At 44.2% G+C, this 20793-nt stretch overlaps 1 protein-coding gene across 1 annotated transcript in view; it reads right to left on the minus strand.

Moving 5' to 3' along the window:
* The window catches only part of DEUP1 (deuterosome assembly protein 1), a 101596-nt gene that overhangs the window by 59674 nt on the left and 21129 nt on the right, over positions 1 to 20793 (minus strand). The window contains exons 5-8 of the mRNA XM_082245865.1: positions 17961 to 18095; positions 13712 to 13825; positions 3520 to 3774; positions 1054 to 1190 (exon numbers count right to left, since the gene is read on the minus strand). Of these exons, the coding sequence (XP_082101991.1) occupies positions 1054 to 1190; positions 3520 to 3774; positions 13712 to 13825; positions 17961 to 18095 (641 nt within the window). The remainder of the gene's footprint in view (positions 1 to 1053; positions 1191 to 3519; positions 3775 to 13711; positions 13826 to 17960; positions 18096 to 20793) is intronic.

Consider the following 20793-nt stretch of genomic DNA (forward strand, 5'->3'; position numbering starts at 1 on the left):
TACCAATAACAGGGCACTATTTCTCCCACTAATACCAATGATGTGGCACTATTCTTCTCACTGATACCAAAGATGGGGCACTATTCTTCTCACGAATACCAAAGATGGGGCACTATTCCACCAACTAATACCAATAATGGGGCACTATTCTTCTGACTGATACCGATGCCAGGGCACTATTTCTCCCACTGATACCAATGATGGGGTACTATTCTTCTCACTGATACCAATGATGGGGCACTATTCCTCCCACTGACACCAATGATGGGGCACTATTCCTCCCATTGACACCAATGATGGGGCACTATTCCTCCCATTGACACCAATGATGGGGCACTATTCCTCCCACTGACACCAATGATGGGGCACTATTCCTCCTACTGACACCAATGATGGGGCACTATTCCTCCCACTGACACCAATGATGGGGCACTATTCCTCCCACTGACACCAATGATGGGGCACTATTCCTCCCACTGACACCAATGATGGGGCACTATTCCTCCCACTGACACCAATGATGGGGCACTATTCCTCCCACAAACACCAATGATGGGGCACTATTCATCTTCTTATGGACCACAAGCACTATATTATTATTTTACTCCCACTGCTCATTGAGTTTAAGGCAACGTTTACTTTGACAAATGTTGGGACCTTTTCTACTCCCACTGCCCACAATTCGGTCCCTCTGAAATATGAAGGACAGTAAACTAGCCCTTTGTATAGAAACTTTAGAGAACCCTAAAATAATCAAGGTTGAAAAGGTATTTGTTATTATTGGGTTATAGCACCTCATCATTGCCCTTAATAGTACTTTTCTAAAGCTGCTATGTAATCCTACCCTTACTCTAGCCCCCACTCCCTCTCTTCTCTAACCTAATCAATATGTGATAATTAGCAGCAGTCTGCTTTAGCTACCTTCTACTCCCTCCAGCCCAAATATTTCATTTATTACAAGTTTTCTTTTTAAGTTTCAAAAAACTGCCAGGTTCACTTTAAGTCAGTCAGATTTCATCAAATCAATTTTGCAAATGATGATATAAACCATACCTGAACGTATTCCTCTGTGAGTTCTCATATCGAGCCACATCTAGGTGTATCGGGCTTTGATCAAGCTCCGCTGCTCTCCAGAGGTTGTCATGTGCCTGAAGTTCAGTTTTAGCTTCAGAGAGTTCATTTTCGATTTTCTGGAGTGCCAAAAAAATACAGAAGAGAGTGACTAACTTGTACATCTGTCAAACCATCACTTTCAAGACTATGGATTCAGCCAGTAGTAGTAGTCACAATCAGCTGGATTTGTTCTACAATGTTGAAAACATTTCTCTCTTTATCCAACTGAGTTCCAAAGTTCGAATTGAGAACATACCCCAACATTTATAGCCACATGGGCAAATCTGTCACCTTAAAGTCTAACTCCAGCTTTGCTATCACTTTAAATAATTTGTTTGGTCCAAGCTACCCCAAACAAACTGAATATTTGATTTACTGATTCATTCGGCCGCTGTCACCACTGTATACACTATATGGAGCTAATATTTTATTATATCTTTTCATGTGACTACACTGAAGAAATTAAACTTTGCTACAATGTAAAGTAGTGAGTGTACAGCTTGTATAACAGTGTAAATTTGCTGGCCCCTCAAAATAACTCAACACACAGCCATTAATGTCTAAACCGCTGGCAACAAAAGGGAGTACACCCCTAAGTGAGAATGTCCAAATTGGGCCCAATCAGCCATTTTCCCTCCCCGGTGTCATGTGACTCGTTAGTGTTACAAGGTCTCAGGTATGAATGGGGAGCAGGCATGTTAAATTTAGTGTTATTGTTCTCACTCTCTCATACTGGTCACTGGAAGTTCAACATGGCACAGAACTCTGAGGATCTGTAAAAAGAATTGTTGCTCTACATAAAGATGGCCTAGGCTATAAGAAGATTGCAAAGACCCTGAAACTGAGCTGCAGCACGGTGGCTAAGACCATACAGCGGTTTAACAGGACAGGTTCCACTCAGAACAGGCCTCGCCATGGTCGACCATAGAAATTGAGTGCACATGCTCAGCGTCGTATGCAGAGGTTGCCTTTGGTATATAGACGTATGAGTGCTGCCAGCATTGCTGCAGAGGATGAAGGGTGGGGGTTAGCTGGTCAGTGCTCAGGCCATATGACACTTCATCAAATTGGACTGCATGGCTGGCGTCCCAGAAGGAAGCCTCTTCCAAGTATGATGCACAAGACCTACAAACCGTTTGTTCAAGGCAAGCGCATGGATTACTGGAACCATGTCCTGTGGCCTGAGGAGACCAAGATAAACTTATTTGGTTCAGATGGTGTCAAGCGTGTGTGGCGGGAACCAGGTGAGGAGTGCAAAGATAAGTGTGTCTTGCCTACAATTAAGCATGATGGTGGGAGTGTCATGGTCTAGGGCTGAGTGAGTGTTGCCAGCACTGGGGAGCTACAGTTCATTGAGGGAATCGTGAATGCCTACATGTACTGTGACATACTGAAGCAGAGCATGATCCCCTCCCTTCGGAGACTGGGCCACAGGGCAGTATTCCAACAGAACGACCCCAAACACACTTCCAAGACTACCACTGATTTGCTAAAGAAGCTGAGGGTAAGGGTGACGGACTGGCCAAGCATGTCTTTAGACCTAAACCCTATTGAGCATCTGTGGGGCATCCTCAAAACCGAAGGTAGGAGGAGCGCAAGGTCCTTAACATCCACCAGCTCCGTGATGTCATCATGGAGGAGTGGAAGAGGACTCCAGTGGCAACCTGTGAAGCTCTGGTGAACTCCATACCCAATGGGGTTAAGGTAGTGCTGAAAAATAATGGTGGTCACACAAAATGTTGACACTTTGGACTCAATTTGGACATTTTAACTTAGTGGTGTACTCACTTTTGTTGCCAGCGGTTTAGACATTAATGGCTGTGTTGAGTTATTTTGAGGGTACAACAAATTTACACTGTTATATCTCACTATATACCTCACTACATTGTAGCAAAGTGTCATTTCTTCAGTGTTGTCACATGTAAAGGTATAATAAAATATTTACAAAAATGTGAGAGGAGTGTACTTACTTTCGTGAGATAGATAGTCTATCTATCCATCACACACATGTATGTATGTATGTATGTATGTATGTATGTATGTATGTATGTATGTATGTATGTATATACACATATATATATATATATATACACACACACACACATATATATATATATATATATATATACATATACATATACACACACACACTCATTTACTACTCATTTCTATTTTAAACTGAATATGTTGTTTTACAAGGTGTGGGTTTACATATACCTAAATGAAGGAAAAGGTGTAAATCTTTCCCCCATCTCTCCTGATGAGACATAAAGTAATCTATGGCTGGCTTCATAGTGACACTGCTGTAAATTTACTTTATAGCCCCTTCATAGGACCCTACACACGATCCATTAGGACTTGATTGGATGTATTGCTGACAGACGCTGCGCTCCATCACTGCATTACCTGGCAGCGCATCTGATAATTCCTCAGTTCCTGCAAGAGCTGCCGATTTTCCTCTTTCAGCAAGTTCCTGCTTAATGTGATTTCTTTAACAGCAGACTTGAGGTTTTCAATGATGACCCCGTCACTTCTGATTGTCTCCTGCGAGGCATCAAGCTGGCACCTCAATCTTCGTATTTCACTTTGGTTATTGGTAATGAGCTCATCCTGCAGCTGTGTCCTGCTCGAGAGCTGCTCCTGATAGCTCTGCGACTGCTTCTGCACCGCCAGGAGAGAAAAAAAATAAAAAATACAACACTAAGATCACAATTACACACTGAATTCCTTATTGTGGGCACAATAACGAGACTCCGAGCACCAATTAGACAAATGAAAACGGCAAACGCCCACTGCTTCTGCTCAGCCAGCTGGAATAATTACTGGAAAAGGTTCTGCAGATGAGAGGAGATGAGAGACAGAGACGGGCGGTACAAAAGTTTATTAAAGTGTATGTGTCTGGAGCAAAACTATAAAGTTCTATTTTTTTTTTGTTAAAAAACAGACACTCCCAAGTGGACTCTGTTCCCCTTCACGTCGTTGGGCACTGCATACCTGTAAGGCTAAGTTTTCATGGCAGTTGGGGGTAGTAAAAACAGGTGGTTAGGCTGTGTTTTTACTGCCCCTAACCATTTACCCCCTCCCCTTGTTAAGCTGCAAAGGCAACCAGAGTTCATATTTGCTGCACCCATGATGCTTTGCATGGCAATGCAGCAAGAACTATACCCCGTCACATCTGGTGGGCAGTACATTCAAGTGAATGGGGCCACGCCTCAAACGCTCTGCGACCTTATACAATACAAGCAGTTGTGGTGGGAGTTGCATGCTTTTGGGGGTTGAAACATGCAGTGAGGGGGGACGATGTAATGCCTTTTGTCTTCCTCCTCTTTGAAAAGCAATGCACCTCAGATCAGTCTCAAGCAAACAATGCTCATGTGAATGAGCCCTATTGGCTCATGCATGTGGCTACAAAAAATACTGTATTTTTTTTATCAGTTTCAGAACAGAGGTGTATTGTGTTCTATGGGCCCATGCACACATCTGCGTAAAGATCAGTAAACTTGCTCTGCGTTCAGATCTTTAAAAAAAATTAAAATAAATAAATTAATTGAAAAAAATAAATGGAAAATTCTGAATCTTAGATCCGGTTTATGAACAATGTACCCATGTAAGTGTACAGTACAAAATGTAATCTGTTAGGGTGCAAGAGCCACCTGTGTCCTAGCAACAGAGGACGTTAGGAAGCAAAGGCCGCCTGTGTCCTACCAACTGAGGAAGCCATGTGACAATAGCCGCCTGCGCCCTAGCAACAGAGACTGCAATAGATGCCTGCATCCTAGCAACAAAAGACAATAGGCAGCGGTGGCCACCTGCATTCTAACAACCAATAAGCTACATTAATTCTGTATGCATATATGTTGCTTGAACTTTACACGCATACAGAGCACAATTTACTCCTGAGTAAACTGTCATATGGCTATTTAACTTTCATAGATTAGATCTAGAGTGAACTTCACTAATAAATGAAAGTACTTTATAGTTGCCTTTTCTAATGGGACATGAAATTAAGAAAATGAAGGATAATCTCCCCAGTGGACATTAGGCTGGAGTTCCTCTTTATTTTATTTAATTTGCATTTTAATGCATTTTCCTGACGAAGCAGAACTGCTGCCTCCCTTCAATATTCTCCGTTTTACGTCTTTTACACGGATTCCTGCAAGCGTATAGGGCTGCAGAAAGCTCGGAGATAAATGTGACAATTTAAAAATTCATCCATCCAAGTAAATTGTCTGTCTTTCCTACCCTTCTCCTTCACATCTTTCCATTTATTACTACAGCACAGGTGCTCTTCAAATGTTAACCATCTCCTCTTTAATGGAGGGTACCTTGATGACCTCTCTAAGACAAATGAAAACAATTTCAACTAAGTGCTAATACTCGTGTATCTCCATGTCCACAAATCTCATTTTATATTGGCCATCATCCAAGCAATGCCAAAATAAAATATAGCATCAGATAAATCCAATTTCATTTGTTTCATGAAAGAATTGAAAGGTGTCAGTTAGCCTGTAATGCAATGTCTGTATTATTGTTTAACCACTTCAGTCAAACACACTGAGATCCCAAAATTACAGCCCAGATCCTCTTGTAGCTACTGAGTTTCCCTGAAAATAAGACCGGGTCTTTTACTCATTTTTGCTACAAAAAACACACTAAGGCTTATTTTCAGGGGATGTCTTATCTATGCTAAGCAGGGTCGGGACAAGGGGTGGGAAGGAGGGGCGCAATGATTTATTGCATAGATGGGGGAGGGGGAGCGCCTTGACCCTAACCCTAAGGGAAGGGGGGGTGCAGTTTGGCATTGTTGCCCTGGGCGCTGGATGACCTCGTCCCAGCACTCAATCTATGTCCCCTGTCTTCTCTCCCAATCAGTTTAGGAGTTGTCATTAGGACACGTTTAATTCCAAAAATTAACCTTATAACCACTTGCTAACCAGATCAGCAGGTTCCCGCGAATCGCCGCACCTGTACGGCGGTTCGTGGGAGCGATCTTGGGGGTGCGTGCATGCCCACTCGCCAGCGGGGAAGCCAATCCACAGGGCCGGTGGCTGTGATTTCTGCCAGGCACCCACGATCACTCCCCGTGAAGAAAGAATAAACGTCATCTGTGACATAAGGGGGAGGAGTCTCCAGGTGACATCACCGGGAGGCCACGCCCCTAATGGCTATAGAATAAGCTGCATGGACTGGAGCCAGCATAATCACCGGAGACATCATCGTCGGAGGAGGACCGGAGGAAGAAGAAGACCAGAGGGTAGAAGACAAGAGGAAGAAGAGCGGAGGGGAGAAGACCAGAGCTGAGGGGACCAGATGAAGATTTTTCATAAACTTCTTAAAACGTCTCTTGTCATTATTTACATACACTGCCTTTTATGGGGTAAATGGGTAGGGGTACAATGTACTCCATTCACCTAGGGAGGGAGTCCAGGATCTGGGGGGCCCCCTTGTTAAAGGGGGCTTCCAGATTCCGATAAGCCCCCTGCCCGCAGACCCCGCAACCACCGCCCAGCGTTGTCGGGAAGAGGCCCTTGTCCTCATCAACATGGGGGCAAGGTGCTTTGGGGTGGGGGGTGCAGAGCTCCCCCTGCCCCAAAGCACCCACCCCCCATGTTGAGGGCGTTGTGGCCTGGTATGGTCCAGGGGGGGTGGGGACGCTCTCGACTCCCCCTTTCCTGGCCTGCATGATCGGATAAGGGTCTGGTATGGATTTTGGGGGGGACCCCACGCCATTTTTTTTCGGCATGGGACTCCCCTCAAAATCCATACCAGACCCGAAGGGCCTGGTTTGGAACCTGGGGGGGGGCCACGCTGTTTTCAACACTTTGGCATGGAGTTCCCCCTCAAGATTCTCAGAGCGCAAGTCGCACCACGAGCCGGATCATCCATTCAAATCAATGGCCTGAAAGCCGTATCAATGACGGCTCCTAGGCAACCATTGATTATGAATGGAGGCAGAAAAAAACGCTGCTAGAAGCCGACGTGGCCAAACGTGCAATAATGCCAATGAAAGAAGCAATAAAAGCACGTTTTTACAGCTGCTTTTTTCTGGCGTTTGTAGTGGCTCTGCAGCTCGTTTTTTTCTGACGCCCTGTGTGCATGGGACCTAAGGAGAAAAAAACCACTGCACACCACCAATCATAGACAGTGAGGCATTTTCCAGGCCCGCAGCTGCACACACACACACTGCCTATGATTGATGGTGTGTAGTGTATGGCTTCCTGGCGTGTACGATCCAAGCCCATCATTAGTTTGTGGTAACTAATCATCACACCCCAGTTGGGCATCCAATTGCAAAACCATGGGCAAAATTGACTTACCCCATCCTTGTTTGTGTTTAACCACTTGACCTCTGGAAGATTTACCCCCCCCCCCCCCCCATTTGCAGCAATAAAACTGCTATGGGGCAGACCTGAAGAGGTTAAAAACAACCTCCACTCTTCTAGGACGTCGTCACAAGATTTTGGAGTGTGTCTATGGGAATTTGTTCCTATTTTGTCAAAAAAACATTTGTGAGGTCAGGTACTGATGTTGGATGAGAAGACCTGGCCTGCAACAGATGTTCCATTTCATCTCCAAGGTGTTCAGTAAGGTTAAAGGTCAGGGCTCTGTGCAAGCCACTCCACAGCCAACACAACAAACCATAGGCTCAGCTCACAAAGTATCGGCTGTGTCTAATCACAGCCAACAACATGTAAACAAGGAAGTGCGGTTGATTAGCTCTCCTCACCTCACACAGAATGTAAGGCGAGGCGAGCCGATCAGCGGCATCTCCTCTGAGGAGAGATATGAAAAAGGTAAATCAGGGCACTGATCATCAGTGCCCTTATTGCAATGCAGCCCCAATAGTGCCCATCAGTGACCATCCGTGCCGCCCATCAGTGACCATCCGTGCCGCCCATCAGTGACCATCATTGCTGCATACAGACATTCGAGGTTACAAACAAGATAGGGACTGTAGGTTTGTTCTAAAGTCGAATTTGTTTGTAAGTCGGACCAGGTACTTTTTATAAGAATAAGCCAAAAGAATAATTTTTAGGTTTTTTGGATAGCATAGGCATCTGTGCCCCTGTTCAGAAGATTTCACCTCACTTTCTATCCCTATGACAACTGGGTTTTGAAAATTTCAGGTTGTTGTGGAAACAAGGATTGGTGATAAAGCTTCAGTGGAGACATCTTTTTCCCATGAGAACTCTTAGGGTCCTTTCACACGGTCCGCCTCCGCCGGTGGACTCCATTCTGCTCAGCGGGGGATTGATCGGCCGATCCCCACTGAGCAGGCGGATGACAACTCTATCTCCACTCTGTGTGCAGAGACGGAGCTGTCAGGTACCCGCTGTCTATGGGGGAATCGGATGAGAACGGACCGCCTGTCCATTCCGATCCCATCCGATCAAAGGATGGGAAATAGGGTTTCCATCCGTCTGGATTTCACGGACAGGATCGGATGCGGATGGAAGCGGGTGTCAGCGGACATGTATCCGCTGACATCCGCTGCCCCATAGGGATGCATGGAGGATCCCATCAGGTCCGCCGAAAAAACTGACCGGCAGATCGGATCATTCGTGTGAAAGGACCCTTACAGAAGTGAATTTCCTTTCCTAGGAGTAGATTTATCCTCACTCCTCAAATCATTGGCCTGGACCTGATGACTGATCAGTTCTGAACAGAGTCAGCACATCGCGGAGATGGCGGGCGCACACACACCCTTGCCCTGCGCGTGACCGGCGTACAGTTATGTCGGTTCGCGCAGTCGAGCTACCTTGCCGCAGTAAACCTGTGGCAGGTGGTCGGCAACTGGTTACAGCAACGCAGTGACGTATCGCAAAAAATAGCCTGGTCAAGAAGGGGGTAAAACCTTCTGGAGCTTAAGTGGTTAAAGTGGTTGTAAACCCTTGCATATACCCATCGAAGTGACTGATACGCACGGATGAAACAAATCCTTCCGCATACCAGTTTTTCTGCGGCCCTCTTTTCCCTACAGCCGTTCAAAGTGAAGGATTTATACAGCCTGTCTGAGCTTTCATAAAGCAGGGGGCTGAAGTTTCACTCTGAGATGCTAGGGAGGGCTGATTGGAATGAAAGGACCACCCTCCCCCTCACCAATCACAGGCTGTGTGCTGAAGATTCCTCCACCGTTACCTTTTTATCTCTTGGGTAAGAAAAACCTGTCAGAAGTGATACCGATAGCAGAGGAAGGGGGCAGCAGAGAAAAATTACACTTAGTACCCTGGATTGAGACAAGTACACACTATAGAAGGATTTGCTCTGTTCATATTTCATGTCTGAGGTTTACAACTGTATCCTGGCCTACCCCTCAAACCAAAAAGCAGGTTATGTCATTCCTGGGAAGTGCTGGCTACTATAGGAAGTTTGTCTGTAACTACAGTAGCCTGGCAAAACCCCTGACTGACCTAACCAAAAAGAAACTGCCCAAGAGGGTGTCATGGACACCAGAGTGTGAAAGGGCATTTCAGGCCTTGGCCAGCGCCCCTGTGCTACAGGCTCCAGACTTCACCCGCCGCTTCCTAGTGCAGACCGATGCCTCTGCATATGGATTGGGTGCAGTCCTGAGCCAGGTGGATAATGCTGGAGAGGAACATCCCATCCTCTATCTGAGCCGGAGGCTGCTCCCCAGGGAAGTAGCATACGCCACAATCGAAAAGGAGTGTCTTGCGATCGTGTGGGCCCTCCAGAAGTTGCAGATGTACCTGTATGGATGGCACTTCACTGTGATCACGGATCACAATCCCCTAAGCTGGCTAAATCGTGTTGCTGGGGAGAATGGCAAACTACTTCGGTGGAGCTCAAGTCTCCAGCAATACGATTTCACCATCCAGCATAAGAAAGGTAGCACCCATGGCAACGCTGATGGTTTGTCGCGTCAAGCCGAGCCGCAGGAGATGGTTGCATCAGGAAGGAAATTGCAATCCCCTCCTATGCACCCACAAGAGGGGGAGGTGTAATGGTGTCGTGCGCTGGGACACCCATTTTGTCATCACGGGCATTCATGTTGTCCAGTGACACAGGCGACCATTTCGTTTAAGCTGTAGCCAGCAGAGATTTTCCTTCCCCCCTCTCTCCCTCGAACTAAATTAGCCCCCCACCTTATCCTAATCAGTATGCAAGCTTCAAACAAAAGCCTTATCTAACAGACCCTGGCAGATGCCGGGTCATAAACGAAGCAACCCTTGTCTCAGCAGGCTGGGTTGTAAGTTTCACAAGCCCAGTTGTTAATTAAAATTTAACACCTACATCCAACAATTTATACCCAATTTATAAATGCAGATAGGAACATAACATATTAACAAAAAGTATATATTTGAATGCCAAATAAATTACCGATTGAATTAAGATCAAACATGATCACGTTCGATCCTAGGGAAGACAAGCTAGCTGTCAGATGCCTTACGGGTCAGAGGTTATTAGGAGATAACCTGTGTTTTGTGTCTATGAAAATAGAATTCAATACTGCACAAGAATATATCAGTTTCAAGAATGTAACCATTACATATTTTGAGATATGAATTCTGTTAGTAATCTGTCTAAGCGGGAGGTGTCTTGGCATTTTGCTAAGCTTCAGGGCCGCCCATGGCCCCAGGGTTTATTGGTCAAGGATCTCTGGTGACACCCCCTGCGGGTCAGAGAAAAAGAAAGAAGCAGATGGTTTTGTCAGTTCTCAATTTTAACATCAAGCAGTAACATCGCTTGCATTCAAAAGTCCTGGGTGTTTCAAATTCTTTATCGATTCTTCTAAATTGCTGTATTGTGTCTCTATTTCTTTGTAACCCATTTTTCTGTAATTATTTTTATTTGCACCAATTTTAACCTTTTTTATAATTAAACCTTATTTTGAAAAGTGTTAATTTTGTCTCTAAGCTCTTAAACGCAAACTGACCCCAACTAACCTGTCTCCTAAAGCGCGCTACTGTATAGGATAAATCTTCTGGGCACTCCTGTCTGCGGTGACAGCGCGTGCTACAGATGATTATTCTAAAGTCATAATTGGTATTTCTAAAATTACGAGCGTCCTCTGGGCTCATCATAACGTAGAGGTGGTGGCAGAAAAAGGGTTAATTGTTTAAATAGCCCGGTGACAATCGCTCTCAGTCTGCTGGCATCTAGATTGTGGTCCCGCAAGCTGGAAGAATCTTTGAGAGTGGCATTGTTACGCAAGTGACGGCAGGGTGTGAGACTGCCTGGTCCTTGGTCACGAGTTGGATGAGAAGGTCAGGGGTCTGATAATCGCCACAAGAACCACTTTAACTGCAAGTCACATGACCTCCTTTTCTGCCTCTACCACTTGCAGACCGCCAGCAGTACATATACTGCGGCAGGTCAGCTGTGTCCCGCAAAACGACGTAACTGTACGTCGCTTCGCGGGACCGCGAATGGGGGCGCACACGCCCATTCGCCACAGGGGTAGCCAATCAGCGGGTCCGGTGGCCACGATTGCCGCCAGGCACCAGCGATCGCACCCCGTGGAGACAGAACGGCGGTCTGTCGTTCTCAACACGGCAGACCTCTGTTCTGTCAGTAATGAACACAGGGATCCTGTGTTCCTCTTATTTAGGAACACAGGTCTCTGTGTTCATTCAGTAAATACATCCCCCCCACAGTTTGAAAACACCCCCCTAGGGTCACATTTCACCCTTTGATCGCCCCTGGTGTTAATCCCTTCCCTGCCAGTGTCATTATTACAGTATTTAGCACTGATTACTGTAGTAATGTCACTGGTCCCCCCAAAAAAGTGTCAAAAACGTCAGTTAGGTGGCCGATCTGTCTGCCGCAATGTCGCAGTCCCGCTAAAAATTGCGGATTCCTGCCATTACTAGTAAAATAAAAAGGACATAATTCTTTCCCCTAATTTGTAGACGCGATAACTTTTGCACAAACCAATCAATATACATCAGTATCTCAATATACACTTATTGGAATTTTTTTTTACCAAAAATATGTGGCAGAATACAAATTGGCCTAAAATGATGAAAAAATTAGATTTTTATTTTTTCTAATTGGGAATGTTATATAGCGGAAAGTAAAAAATATTTTTTTTTTTTCAGAATGGTCGCTCTTTTCTTAACCACTTAAGCCCCGGAAGATTTTACCCCCTTCCTGACCAGGGGGTATTTTGCGATTCGGCACTGCGTGACTTTAACGGACAATTGCGCGGTCATGCGAAGCCGTACCTAAACAAATTTGACGTCCTTTTTTTCCCACAAACAGAGCTTTCTTTTGGTGGTATTTGATCACCTGTGCGATTTTTTGATCATGCGCTATAAACAAAAAAAGAGCGTCAATTTTGCAAAAATAACAATATTTTTCACATTTTATTTTATATGAAATTCCCCCCCCCCAAAAAATGTAAAAATCAAAATTTTTTAACATTTTCGGCCAATTTGTTTTATGCTACATATGTTAAAAAAAAAAAAAAAAAAAAAAATCGCAAAAAGCGTATTTTGATTGGTTTGCTCAAAAGTTATCGCGTTTACTAACAAAGGGAAAGATTTTTTTTTTTTACCACGTAATGGCGGCGATCTGCGATTTTTTTTGCGGTACTGCGACATTGCGGTGGACAGATCGGACCCTTAACTGACATTTTTGACACTTTTGGGGTTACCAGTGACATTACTGCAGTAATCAGTGCTATACATATGCACTGTTGCTGTAAAAATACACTGGTAGTGAAGGGGTTAACTTTATTTGAGAGGGAGGGGCTGTGTGTGTCCCTAGGGGCGTGATTCTAACTGATTGGCTGTGGCTTGAGCTGTAGGAACAATGATCAACAGTCCTACATAGTAGAACCGTATGATCAGTGTTTCTACACAGGGGAGAATGACAGGCGGCTTGTTTACATTAGCCGCCTGACTTTCTCCCTCTGCAGCGACGATCGCAGAGTGACCGGCGGACATCGGGTCCGCCGGGCACACGCGTGGGGGGGGGGGGGTCCGTGACCGCGCGGGAGCGCGCCTCCGGCGGCGCGCGCTCGCTCCCCAGAGCCTCACAGGCTAGTGAGGTTTATATACGTCACTTTGCCTGTGAGGGGCTGACCGCCGCAGTATATCTACTTGCGGCGGTCGGCAAGTGGTTAAACAAAATAAAAATATATAAAACCTATAAAAAAAAATTTAAAAAATGGCAGGGGTGATCAAATATGACCAAAAGAAATCTCTATTTGTGAAAAAAAAAACCAAAGGACATCAATTTTATTAGGGTACAGCTTTGCACGACAGCGCAATTGTCAGTTAGGCCCCTTTCACACTTGTGCGATATTACAGCAATTTTGACTGGGCTTGAAGCAATGCCTATGTCTTTGGACCTCAAAACGCATTAAAATTGGGCCAAAGTAGTGCAGGGACTGAAGTCAGTGCGGCTTCAAGTCGCACAGATATGAACGGTACTCATTGCAAATAATGGAGAACGACTTGTTATGCGATTTTGCAGTCCCAAATCGCAGGACAAGCCGCACAAGTGTAAAAGGGGCCTTAAAGTAAAGCAGTGCCGAATTGCAAAAATGGCCTGGTCATTAAGGGGGAAAATCTTCCGGTCCAGAAGTGGTTAAACAGTGCTGTCGGGGCAGCTCACATGGCAGAAAGCATACCTGGAAAAAGTCACATTTTCCTTGCAGAGCCTTCCTCTTCTCATTCAGTGCATTTAATTCATTCTGATAAAGCAACCTCTGCTTCTGCCATTGTTTAGCCTGCACTTTATAGTCCTGCAATTGAAAGATCACAAAAATAAGGAGGTAGAACTTCCATCAGTGTAAGACCCCTAGCAATTTTTTATACGCATAGTTTTCTCAACAAAGCTAGACTTTCATCCAACAACAGTAATCAGAAATGGGATTGGCTGCTATGACTTTGCGCACCGCTGCTCCGCACATCACTGAATAAGCATGTTAGTCCGGTACCTTGAAATGTTCCCAGCAAATGTGAATAATTTACGTGTAGGATGACAGTAATTACACCGCGAATTAGAGCGCGCTGAACCTTCCGTAGATTGCTGCACTCAGAAATCACTGTTTACTCGATGAATCAAAGCTATCACAGCCAATAAAACAACAAACTACTGAGAAACGGCTCCGGTACACCACAGGGATTTGCGGCGTCATATCAGGCAAGCTAAGAGATCTCTTAATTACAGCGCAGAGACGGAAAGGAAACAACCTTACAGGAATTAATGGGCCATCACCATATACCGCACCAAGGAAAAGAGGATTCCACCAGCTTTATGGTTCGAATAACAAAATGGAAGCCTTAAATAGGGGAATTACAGTCTTAATTAAGAACTGATCGTGGTCCCCACACTATCCAAAAAGATCGGGCTTTAATATTTTACATCCATGTGTAAAATCTGTCTATATATGTTAAGACCTGATCATGCAATCACTGTACAATATCCTTTTACAGCTACATAGTTGTTGAGGTTGAATAAAGACAATAGTCCATCCAGTTCAACCTGTGTAGGTGTGTGTGGCCGTAATCATCTCTCATACCCCTGAATGTTCTGATCCTTGAGATGTACGTCCAAGAGTCTTTTGAAAGTAGCCATACTTCCCGCAGAAACCACCTCTTGTGGTAGAGAATTCCACGATCGTGTAGCCCTAACAGTAAAGAACCCCCTGCGTTGCCTGAGCTTAAAACGCTTCTCCTCTAATCGCATTGTATGCCCTCGAGTCCTCATGCAATCCTCGACTGAACAGCTTTTTTTCTATGCTGAGATCCCCATTGAAATATTTATAAATTGCTATCATGTCCCCCCTCAGGCGTCTCTTCTCCAGGGAGAATAAATCAAGCGATTGCAGACACTCTTCATAATTAAGGTCCTCCAATCCCCCAATTAGTTTAGTTGCCCTTCTCTGGACTCTCTCCAGCTCCAACACATCCCTTCTGAGGACTGGCGACCAGAACTGGACAGAATACTCCAGATGCAATCGGTTGGTGTACCAATAACCACAAGAAGACAGGGTCTTGGGCAATGGTAATTTTGGCAGCAGTCAGTCTTTTGACTAAAATGCCATTTTAGTTTTAGTCGTTTTTTAGTCATCTGAATTGTTTTAGTTATATTTTAGTCGACCTAAATCTTCAGTACATTTTAGTCAACTACAAATCGACTAGGTTTAGGTAAATTGTAATGCATTATTTAAACATTTCTCTAGAATTTCCAAACAAATGATATACTCCTGGGGTAAAAATCTAATAATATGGTATTAAGGTTTGAACATGCACTACAGACACAGATTTACCCGTTTTGATATATACTGGCTTTATAAATAAAACCAAGTTTCATAAACAAAAATAATGCTTTTGACAAACAGAAGTGCAACGTTAAAATACAAAAAAAAACCACTATATTATGTATATATATATATATATATATATATATATATATATATATATATATATATATATACATACACATACATACATACACACATACACATTTATACTATTTTCATTTAATATATGACATTTATAAAGATATTTTGTATTTACTTAATTGAACTTCCTTTTTTTTTTGATACGCCACACGTGTCCTGTGAAAGTAACTTCCCTTTGCCTGGTATTCGTTCACCTTCGTTCTTTTGTATTGTTGCAGGGACTGCACTGATTAGGGAGTTGGCATATTTCTACGGTTTAAACCAGTTTACCTCGTTATTAGCAATAAAAACTCACAGGGGTTCTAATCCTTTCCCACTGTATATTGCATCAGGAGAGAAAATACTGAATGTTTCATGAGATAAATACCTCCACATTTTGATGAAATAACTCATGCTTTATTTTAGTCCCCAATGGGATAGAGATGGTAAAAAAAACAAAAAACAAACATCTAACGGGTTATAACCCTCACAAAAATGGAAAAAAAAAATGCCTATAGTTATACTTCAACCTCTTCCGGACCACCCCACGTACATATACTGCGGCAGGACAGTCCTTCAGCGCAAAATCACATACCTATACGTCATTTCTATTCCCGGGTCTGGGGTGCACATGCGGGCGACCCATTCCTGCTGTGATTGGACACAGCGGGAGTCAATCAGTGGTGGGCCTAGCGGACCCGATGTTTGCCGGCACCCAGCGATCGTTCCCAAGAGAGGCAGAACGGCGGTCTGCCTATGTAAACAAGGCAGACCACCATTCTGTGAGAGGGGAAGATGGAGATCCTAGGTTTCTGCTAAGCAGGATTACGAGTCTCTGTCTTCCCCCAATCAAATCACCTCCCCCACAGTGAGTAAGCACTCCCTAGGGACACATTTAACCCTTTGATCACTCCTGATGTTAACCCCTTCCCAGCCAGTGCCATTAGTACAGTGAGAGTGCATTTTTTAGCACTGATCCCTGTATTGGTGTCACTGGTCCCCAAAATGTGTCACTTAGTGTCAGATTTGTCCGCTGCAATGTCGCAGTCCCACTAGAAATTGCTGATTGCCACCATTACTGGTTAAAAATAAAAAAAAAAAATCCATAAATCTATCCCATAGTTTCTAGACGCTATAACTTTTGCACAAACCAAACAATATATACGCTTATTGGGATATTATTTTACCAAAAACATGTAGCATAAAACATATTGGCCTAAATTGATAAAAAATGTAAAATAAAAAATGTAAAAAAAAAATCTAATTTCTTTATTAGGATGTTTTTTTTGGAAATTTTGTTTTTTTCAAAATTAGTTTTTTTTTTTTTTTTTTTTAAATAGCACAAAAAATAAACTGCAGTGGTGATCAAATGCCACCCAAAGAAAGCATTCGTCTCTGACCAGCTCTTGTATCAAGTCTGCAGTCTGTGACCAGCTCTTGTATCAAGTCTGCAGTCTCTGACCAGCTCTTGTATCAAGTCTGCAGTCTCTGAGCAGCTCTTGTATCAAGTCTGCAGTCTCTGACCAGCTCTTGTATCAAGTCTGCAGTCTCTGACCAGCTCTTGTATCAAGTCTGCAGTCTCTGACCAGCTCTTGTATCATGTCTGCAGTCTCTGACCAGCTCTTGTATCAAGTCTGCAGTCTTTGACCAGCTCTTGTATCAAGTCTGCAGTCTCTGACCAGCTCTTGTATCAAGTCTGCAGTCTCTGACCAGCTCTTGTATCATGTCTGCAGTCTCTGACCAGCTCTTGTATCATGTCTGCAGTCTCTGACCATCTCTTGTATCATGTCTGCAGTCTCTGAGCAGCTCTTGTATCAAGTCTGCAGTCTCTGAGCAGCTCTTGTATCAAGTCTGCAGTCTCTGACCATATCCTGCAGGATGTCTGGGGGCTCTGTCTAACATACTCTCTAACAGAGGCCCTCTCTGTGTCCATTAGAGAGACCCCCCTCCAGGTCCCATTAGAGTACTCTGCTTCTCTTCCTGTAATTGGATTATTGTTAAGAGATTGTGGGAGGGTCTCAGGTTAGGGAAGACTCCTTAGGGTAGTGGATGTGTTCAACCCTGGACAGCAAAGTCATTTTTACTGAACTGCGATAGTAATCAGCTTTTCCATCGGGACCTGCGTTTGTTTTTTTGATCTGTAAATACATTGTAGTTGTACTATGGAAGGGCCTTACCCTTTAATATGTTGTTAAAATCGTTTTTAAAAAGGGGACTAAATGCAACCAAAAATGTGTACGCTTAAGTTATGTTATACAAACATTTTAGACACAAAAGGCTTAATTCATGTTGTACAAAAGTAGAACGATCTTTAGTTTTAGACACAACTAATTTAAATTTTTTTTTTTTCAAAAATAAGAAAAGGATCGATATCCTGGTATTTTAGCTTTGTGAATTAAGCTCAATGTATTTTAAATTTCAGTTCCATTGAGCCTTTATTTTGCATTTAAACCTCCCTGCACCCTTCCCTAACAAGAGCCGCCGCACTCACCTCTAACTTCTGAGACAAACACATCAGCTCAGACTGGTTTTTCTCCTGGCCTGGACTGACTGCAATGGGCTCATTCTTCTGACTCCTCACACAATAAAACTGCAGTTTTTCATAACTTTTCTTTAGCTTACACAGCTAGAAAGAATGACGAGAATAAAGCGAAACATTAGACTATTCAATATGGAGATCAGGGTCTTTCCAAGAAACAGATAAGTCTTATTATATAATAAAATAATATATAAAATATACAGCGTATGGTCTATGAGCGTAGTATCCATTTTGTAATGCAAAAGTATGAAGTATGCAAGGATGTACAGTAATCCCCCGCTCCATCGCGGTTCAGTTTTTGCAGTCCCGGTAATTCGCGTTTTTTTTTGTAATGTTATTTTACTATATAAATCATTAAAAATGAAATATTTTTGTGTTTTCCATAGCTCTTGCTCTGTCTCTTAGTATCTTTTATGTGTTTAAATGAGTTTCTATTGTTTTAAAAGTGTGTTTAAAGACCTTAAAATGCTTTTACATGTACAGTGACAGTAAAAAAAACATGCCTACAATTCATTTTAATAGGGTTTTTCGCGGAATTTCACTTTTCGCGGCTGGGTCCGGAACGTAACCCCCGCAATGGAGGGGGGGTTTACTGTACAGCTGTATGCAATGGATTTAAAGGTGTGCAAAAAATAAAAAATATACTTCATACTACTAAAAGAATAAGATTTCCATAATTTTCCGGACATTGGATGCATACACTCTGTTTGAGAGAGCCACCTTGGCCCCCATTACACAATAATTTAGGCAAGAGTGGCTGTACATAGTCAAGTTCCCCCCATAGCTCATTGACCCAGTGCAAAGAGCAGACAGTGCAGGATTTCCCTGCGGGGCTATAATGTGTGTTGAATCATCAGCAGTGCAGGGTACCCCAAGTGGGCAATAAGGTCTGCATCCAACCAACTACAATGATAAGGAGTTTATACAGTTATCAGTAATCTAGGGTTCCCCTAGTGAGTGATAATGAGTGTGCCCAACCATCAATAGTGCAGGGATCGATACTGAGTGTGTCCAACCATCAGTGGTGCAGGGTTCCCCTAGTGGTAGATGAGGAGAGTCAAACTATCAGCAGTGCAGGTTCCCCTAGTGGCCAATAATGAGTGCGTCCAACCATCAGTAGCGCCGGTTCCCCTAGTGGGTGATGAGGAGAGTCCAACTATCAGCAGTGCAGGTTCCCCTAGTGGCCAATAATGAGTGTGTCCAACCATCAGTAGTGCCGGTTCCCCTAATGGCCTATAATGAGTGTCTCCAACCGTCAGTAGTGCAGGGTTCCCCTAGTGGGTGATAAGGGGAGTCCCAACTACCAGTAGTGAAGATTCCCCTAGTGGCCAATAATGAGTGTGTCCAACCATCAGTAGTGCCGGTTCCCCTAGTGGCCTATAATGAGTGTCTCCAACCATCAATAGTACAGAGTTCCCCTAGTGGTTGATGGTGAGTGTGTCCAACCATCATCAGTGCAGAGTTCCCCTAGTGGGTGATAATGAGTGCGTCCAACCATCAGTAGTGCAGGGTTCCCCAAGTGGGTGATGTGGAAAGTCCATCTATTAGTAGTGCAGGTTCCCCTAGTGGCCAATAATGAGTGTGTCTAACCATCAGTAGTGCCAGTTCCCCTAGTGGCCTAAAATGAATGTCTCCAACCATCAGTAGTGCAGGGATCCCCTAGTGGGCGATAGTGATAAATAAAACTATAAACGTAGCTCTCCAGTCCACTTACTGAATAAACTTACACAACAAGGAGAAGTGAAAGCCAACACGACATTAAGAGAAACTGTACCGGTAATAAAAAAAAAAGGTTAAAAAACCCGTAAAGCAGGGCTCAAAATTTCAAGTCATGAGCTACTAGCCAGGCCTTAAGAGTTACTTGCCACTTGTTGCCCCACCCAAACCCTGCTCCGCCCCTAAACACGCCCTCGTAAAATATCTCATAAAATTACACTGCTAAATGTTTTATTAGGAATTAAGTTACAAAAAAATATTAACAACAACAACAACTTTAGAGTGCCCACAGCGTGCCCCCTTTCAATGAAGAGTGCCCACAGCGTGCCCCCTTTCAATGCAGAGTGCCCACAGCGTGCCCCCTTTCAATGAAGAGTGCCCACAGCGTGCCCCCTTTCAATGAAGAGTGCCCACAGCGTGCCCCCTTTCAATGCAGAGTGCCCACAGTGTGCCCCCTTTCAATGCAGAGTGACCACAGCGTGGCCCCTTAAATGCAGAGTGACCACAGGGTGCAGAGTGACCATAGGGTGCCCCCTTTCAATGCAGAGTGACCACAGGGTGCCCCCTTTCAATGCAGAGTGACCACAGGGTGCCCCCTTTCAATGCAGAGTGACCACAGCGTGCCCCCTTTCAATGAAGAGTGACCACAGCGTGCCCCCTTTCAATGCAGAGTGCCCACAGTGTGCAGAGAGACCAGTGCACTTACCTGATGCAGCGGCGGCTTCTCCTCAATCCTCCGCGTCTCCCGAGTCCTCCTCCTTGGCCAATGGCAATTGTTCGCCTTTCGGCCAATCAGGAGACGGGTCTCTGACACGCTTCCTGATTGGCTGGGAGGAGGGTCAGGAGGAGGATCCGTGTGACAATAGCGAATATTAATTCGCTATTGTCACACAATGTGTGGGCTCAGGGCGCACTGCTCTGCGCCCCGGGTCCAGCCTTTTCTTACAGCACAGCCCTTACTCTCCATCCTTATCATTCCACTCGCAAAATGCGAGCAGACGAGTGGAATTTTTGAGGGCTGCTTAAAGTATGTAGCACCCTACAGGTAGGTGCAAGGCAAATGTATAGT

This window comes from Pelophylax lessonae (genome assembly GCF_965119305.1).
Source record: "Pelophylax lessonae genome assembly, chromosome: 2".
Taxonomy (NCBI): Eukaryota; Metazoa; Chordata; class Amphibia; order Anura; family Ranidae; genus Pelophylax; species Pelophylax lessonae.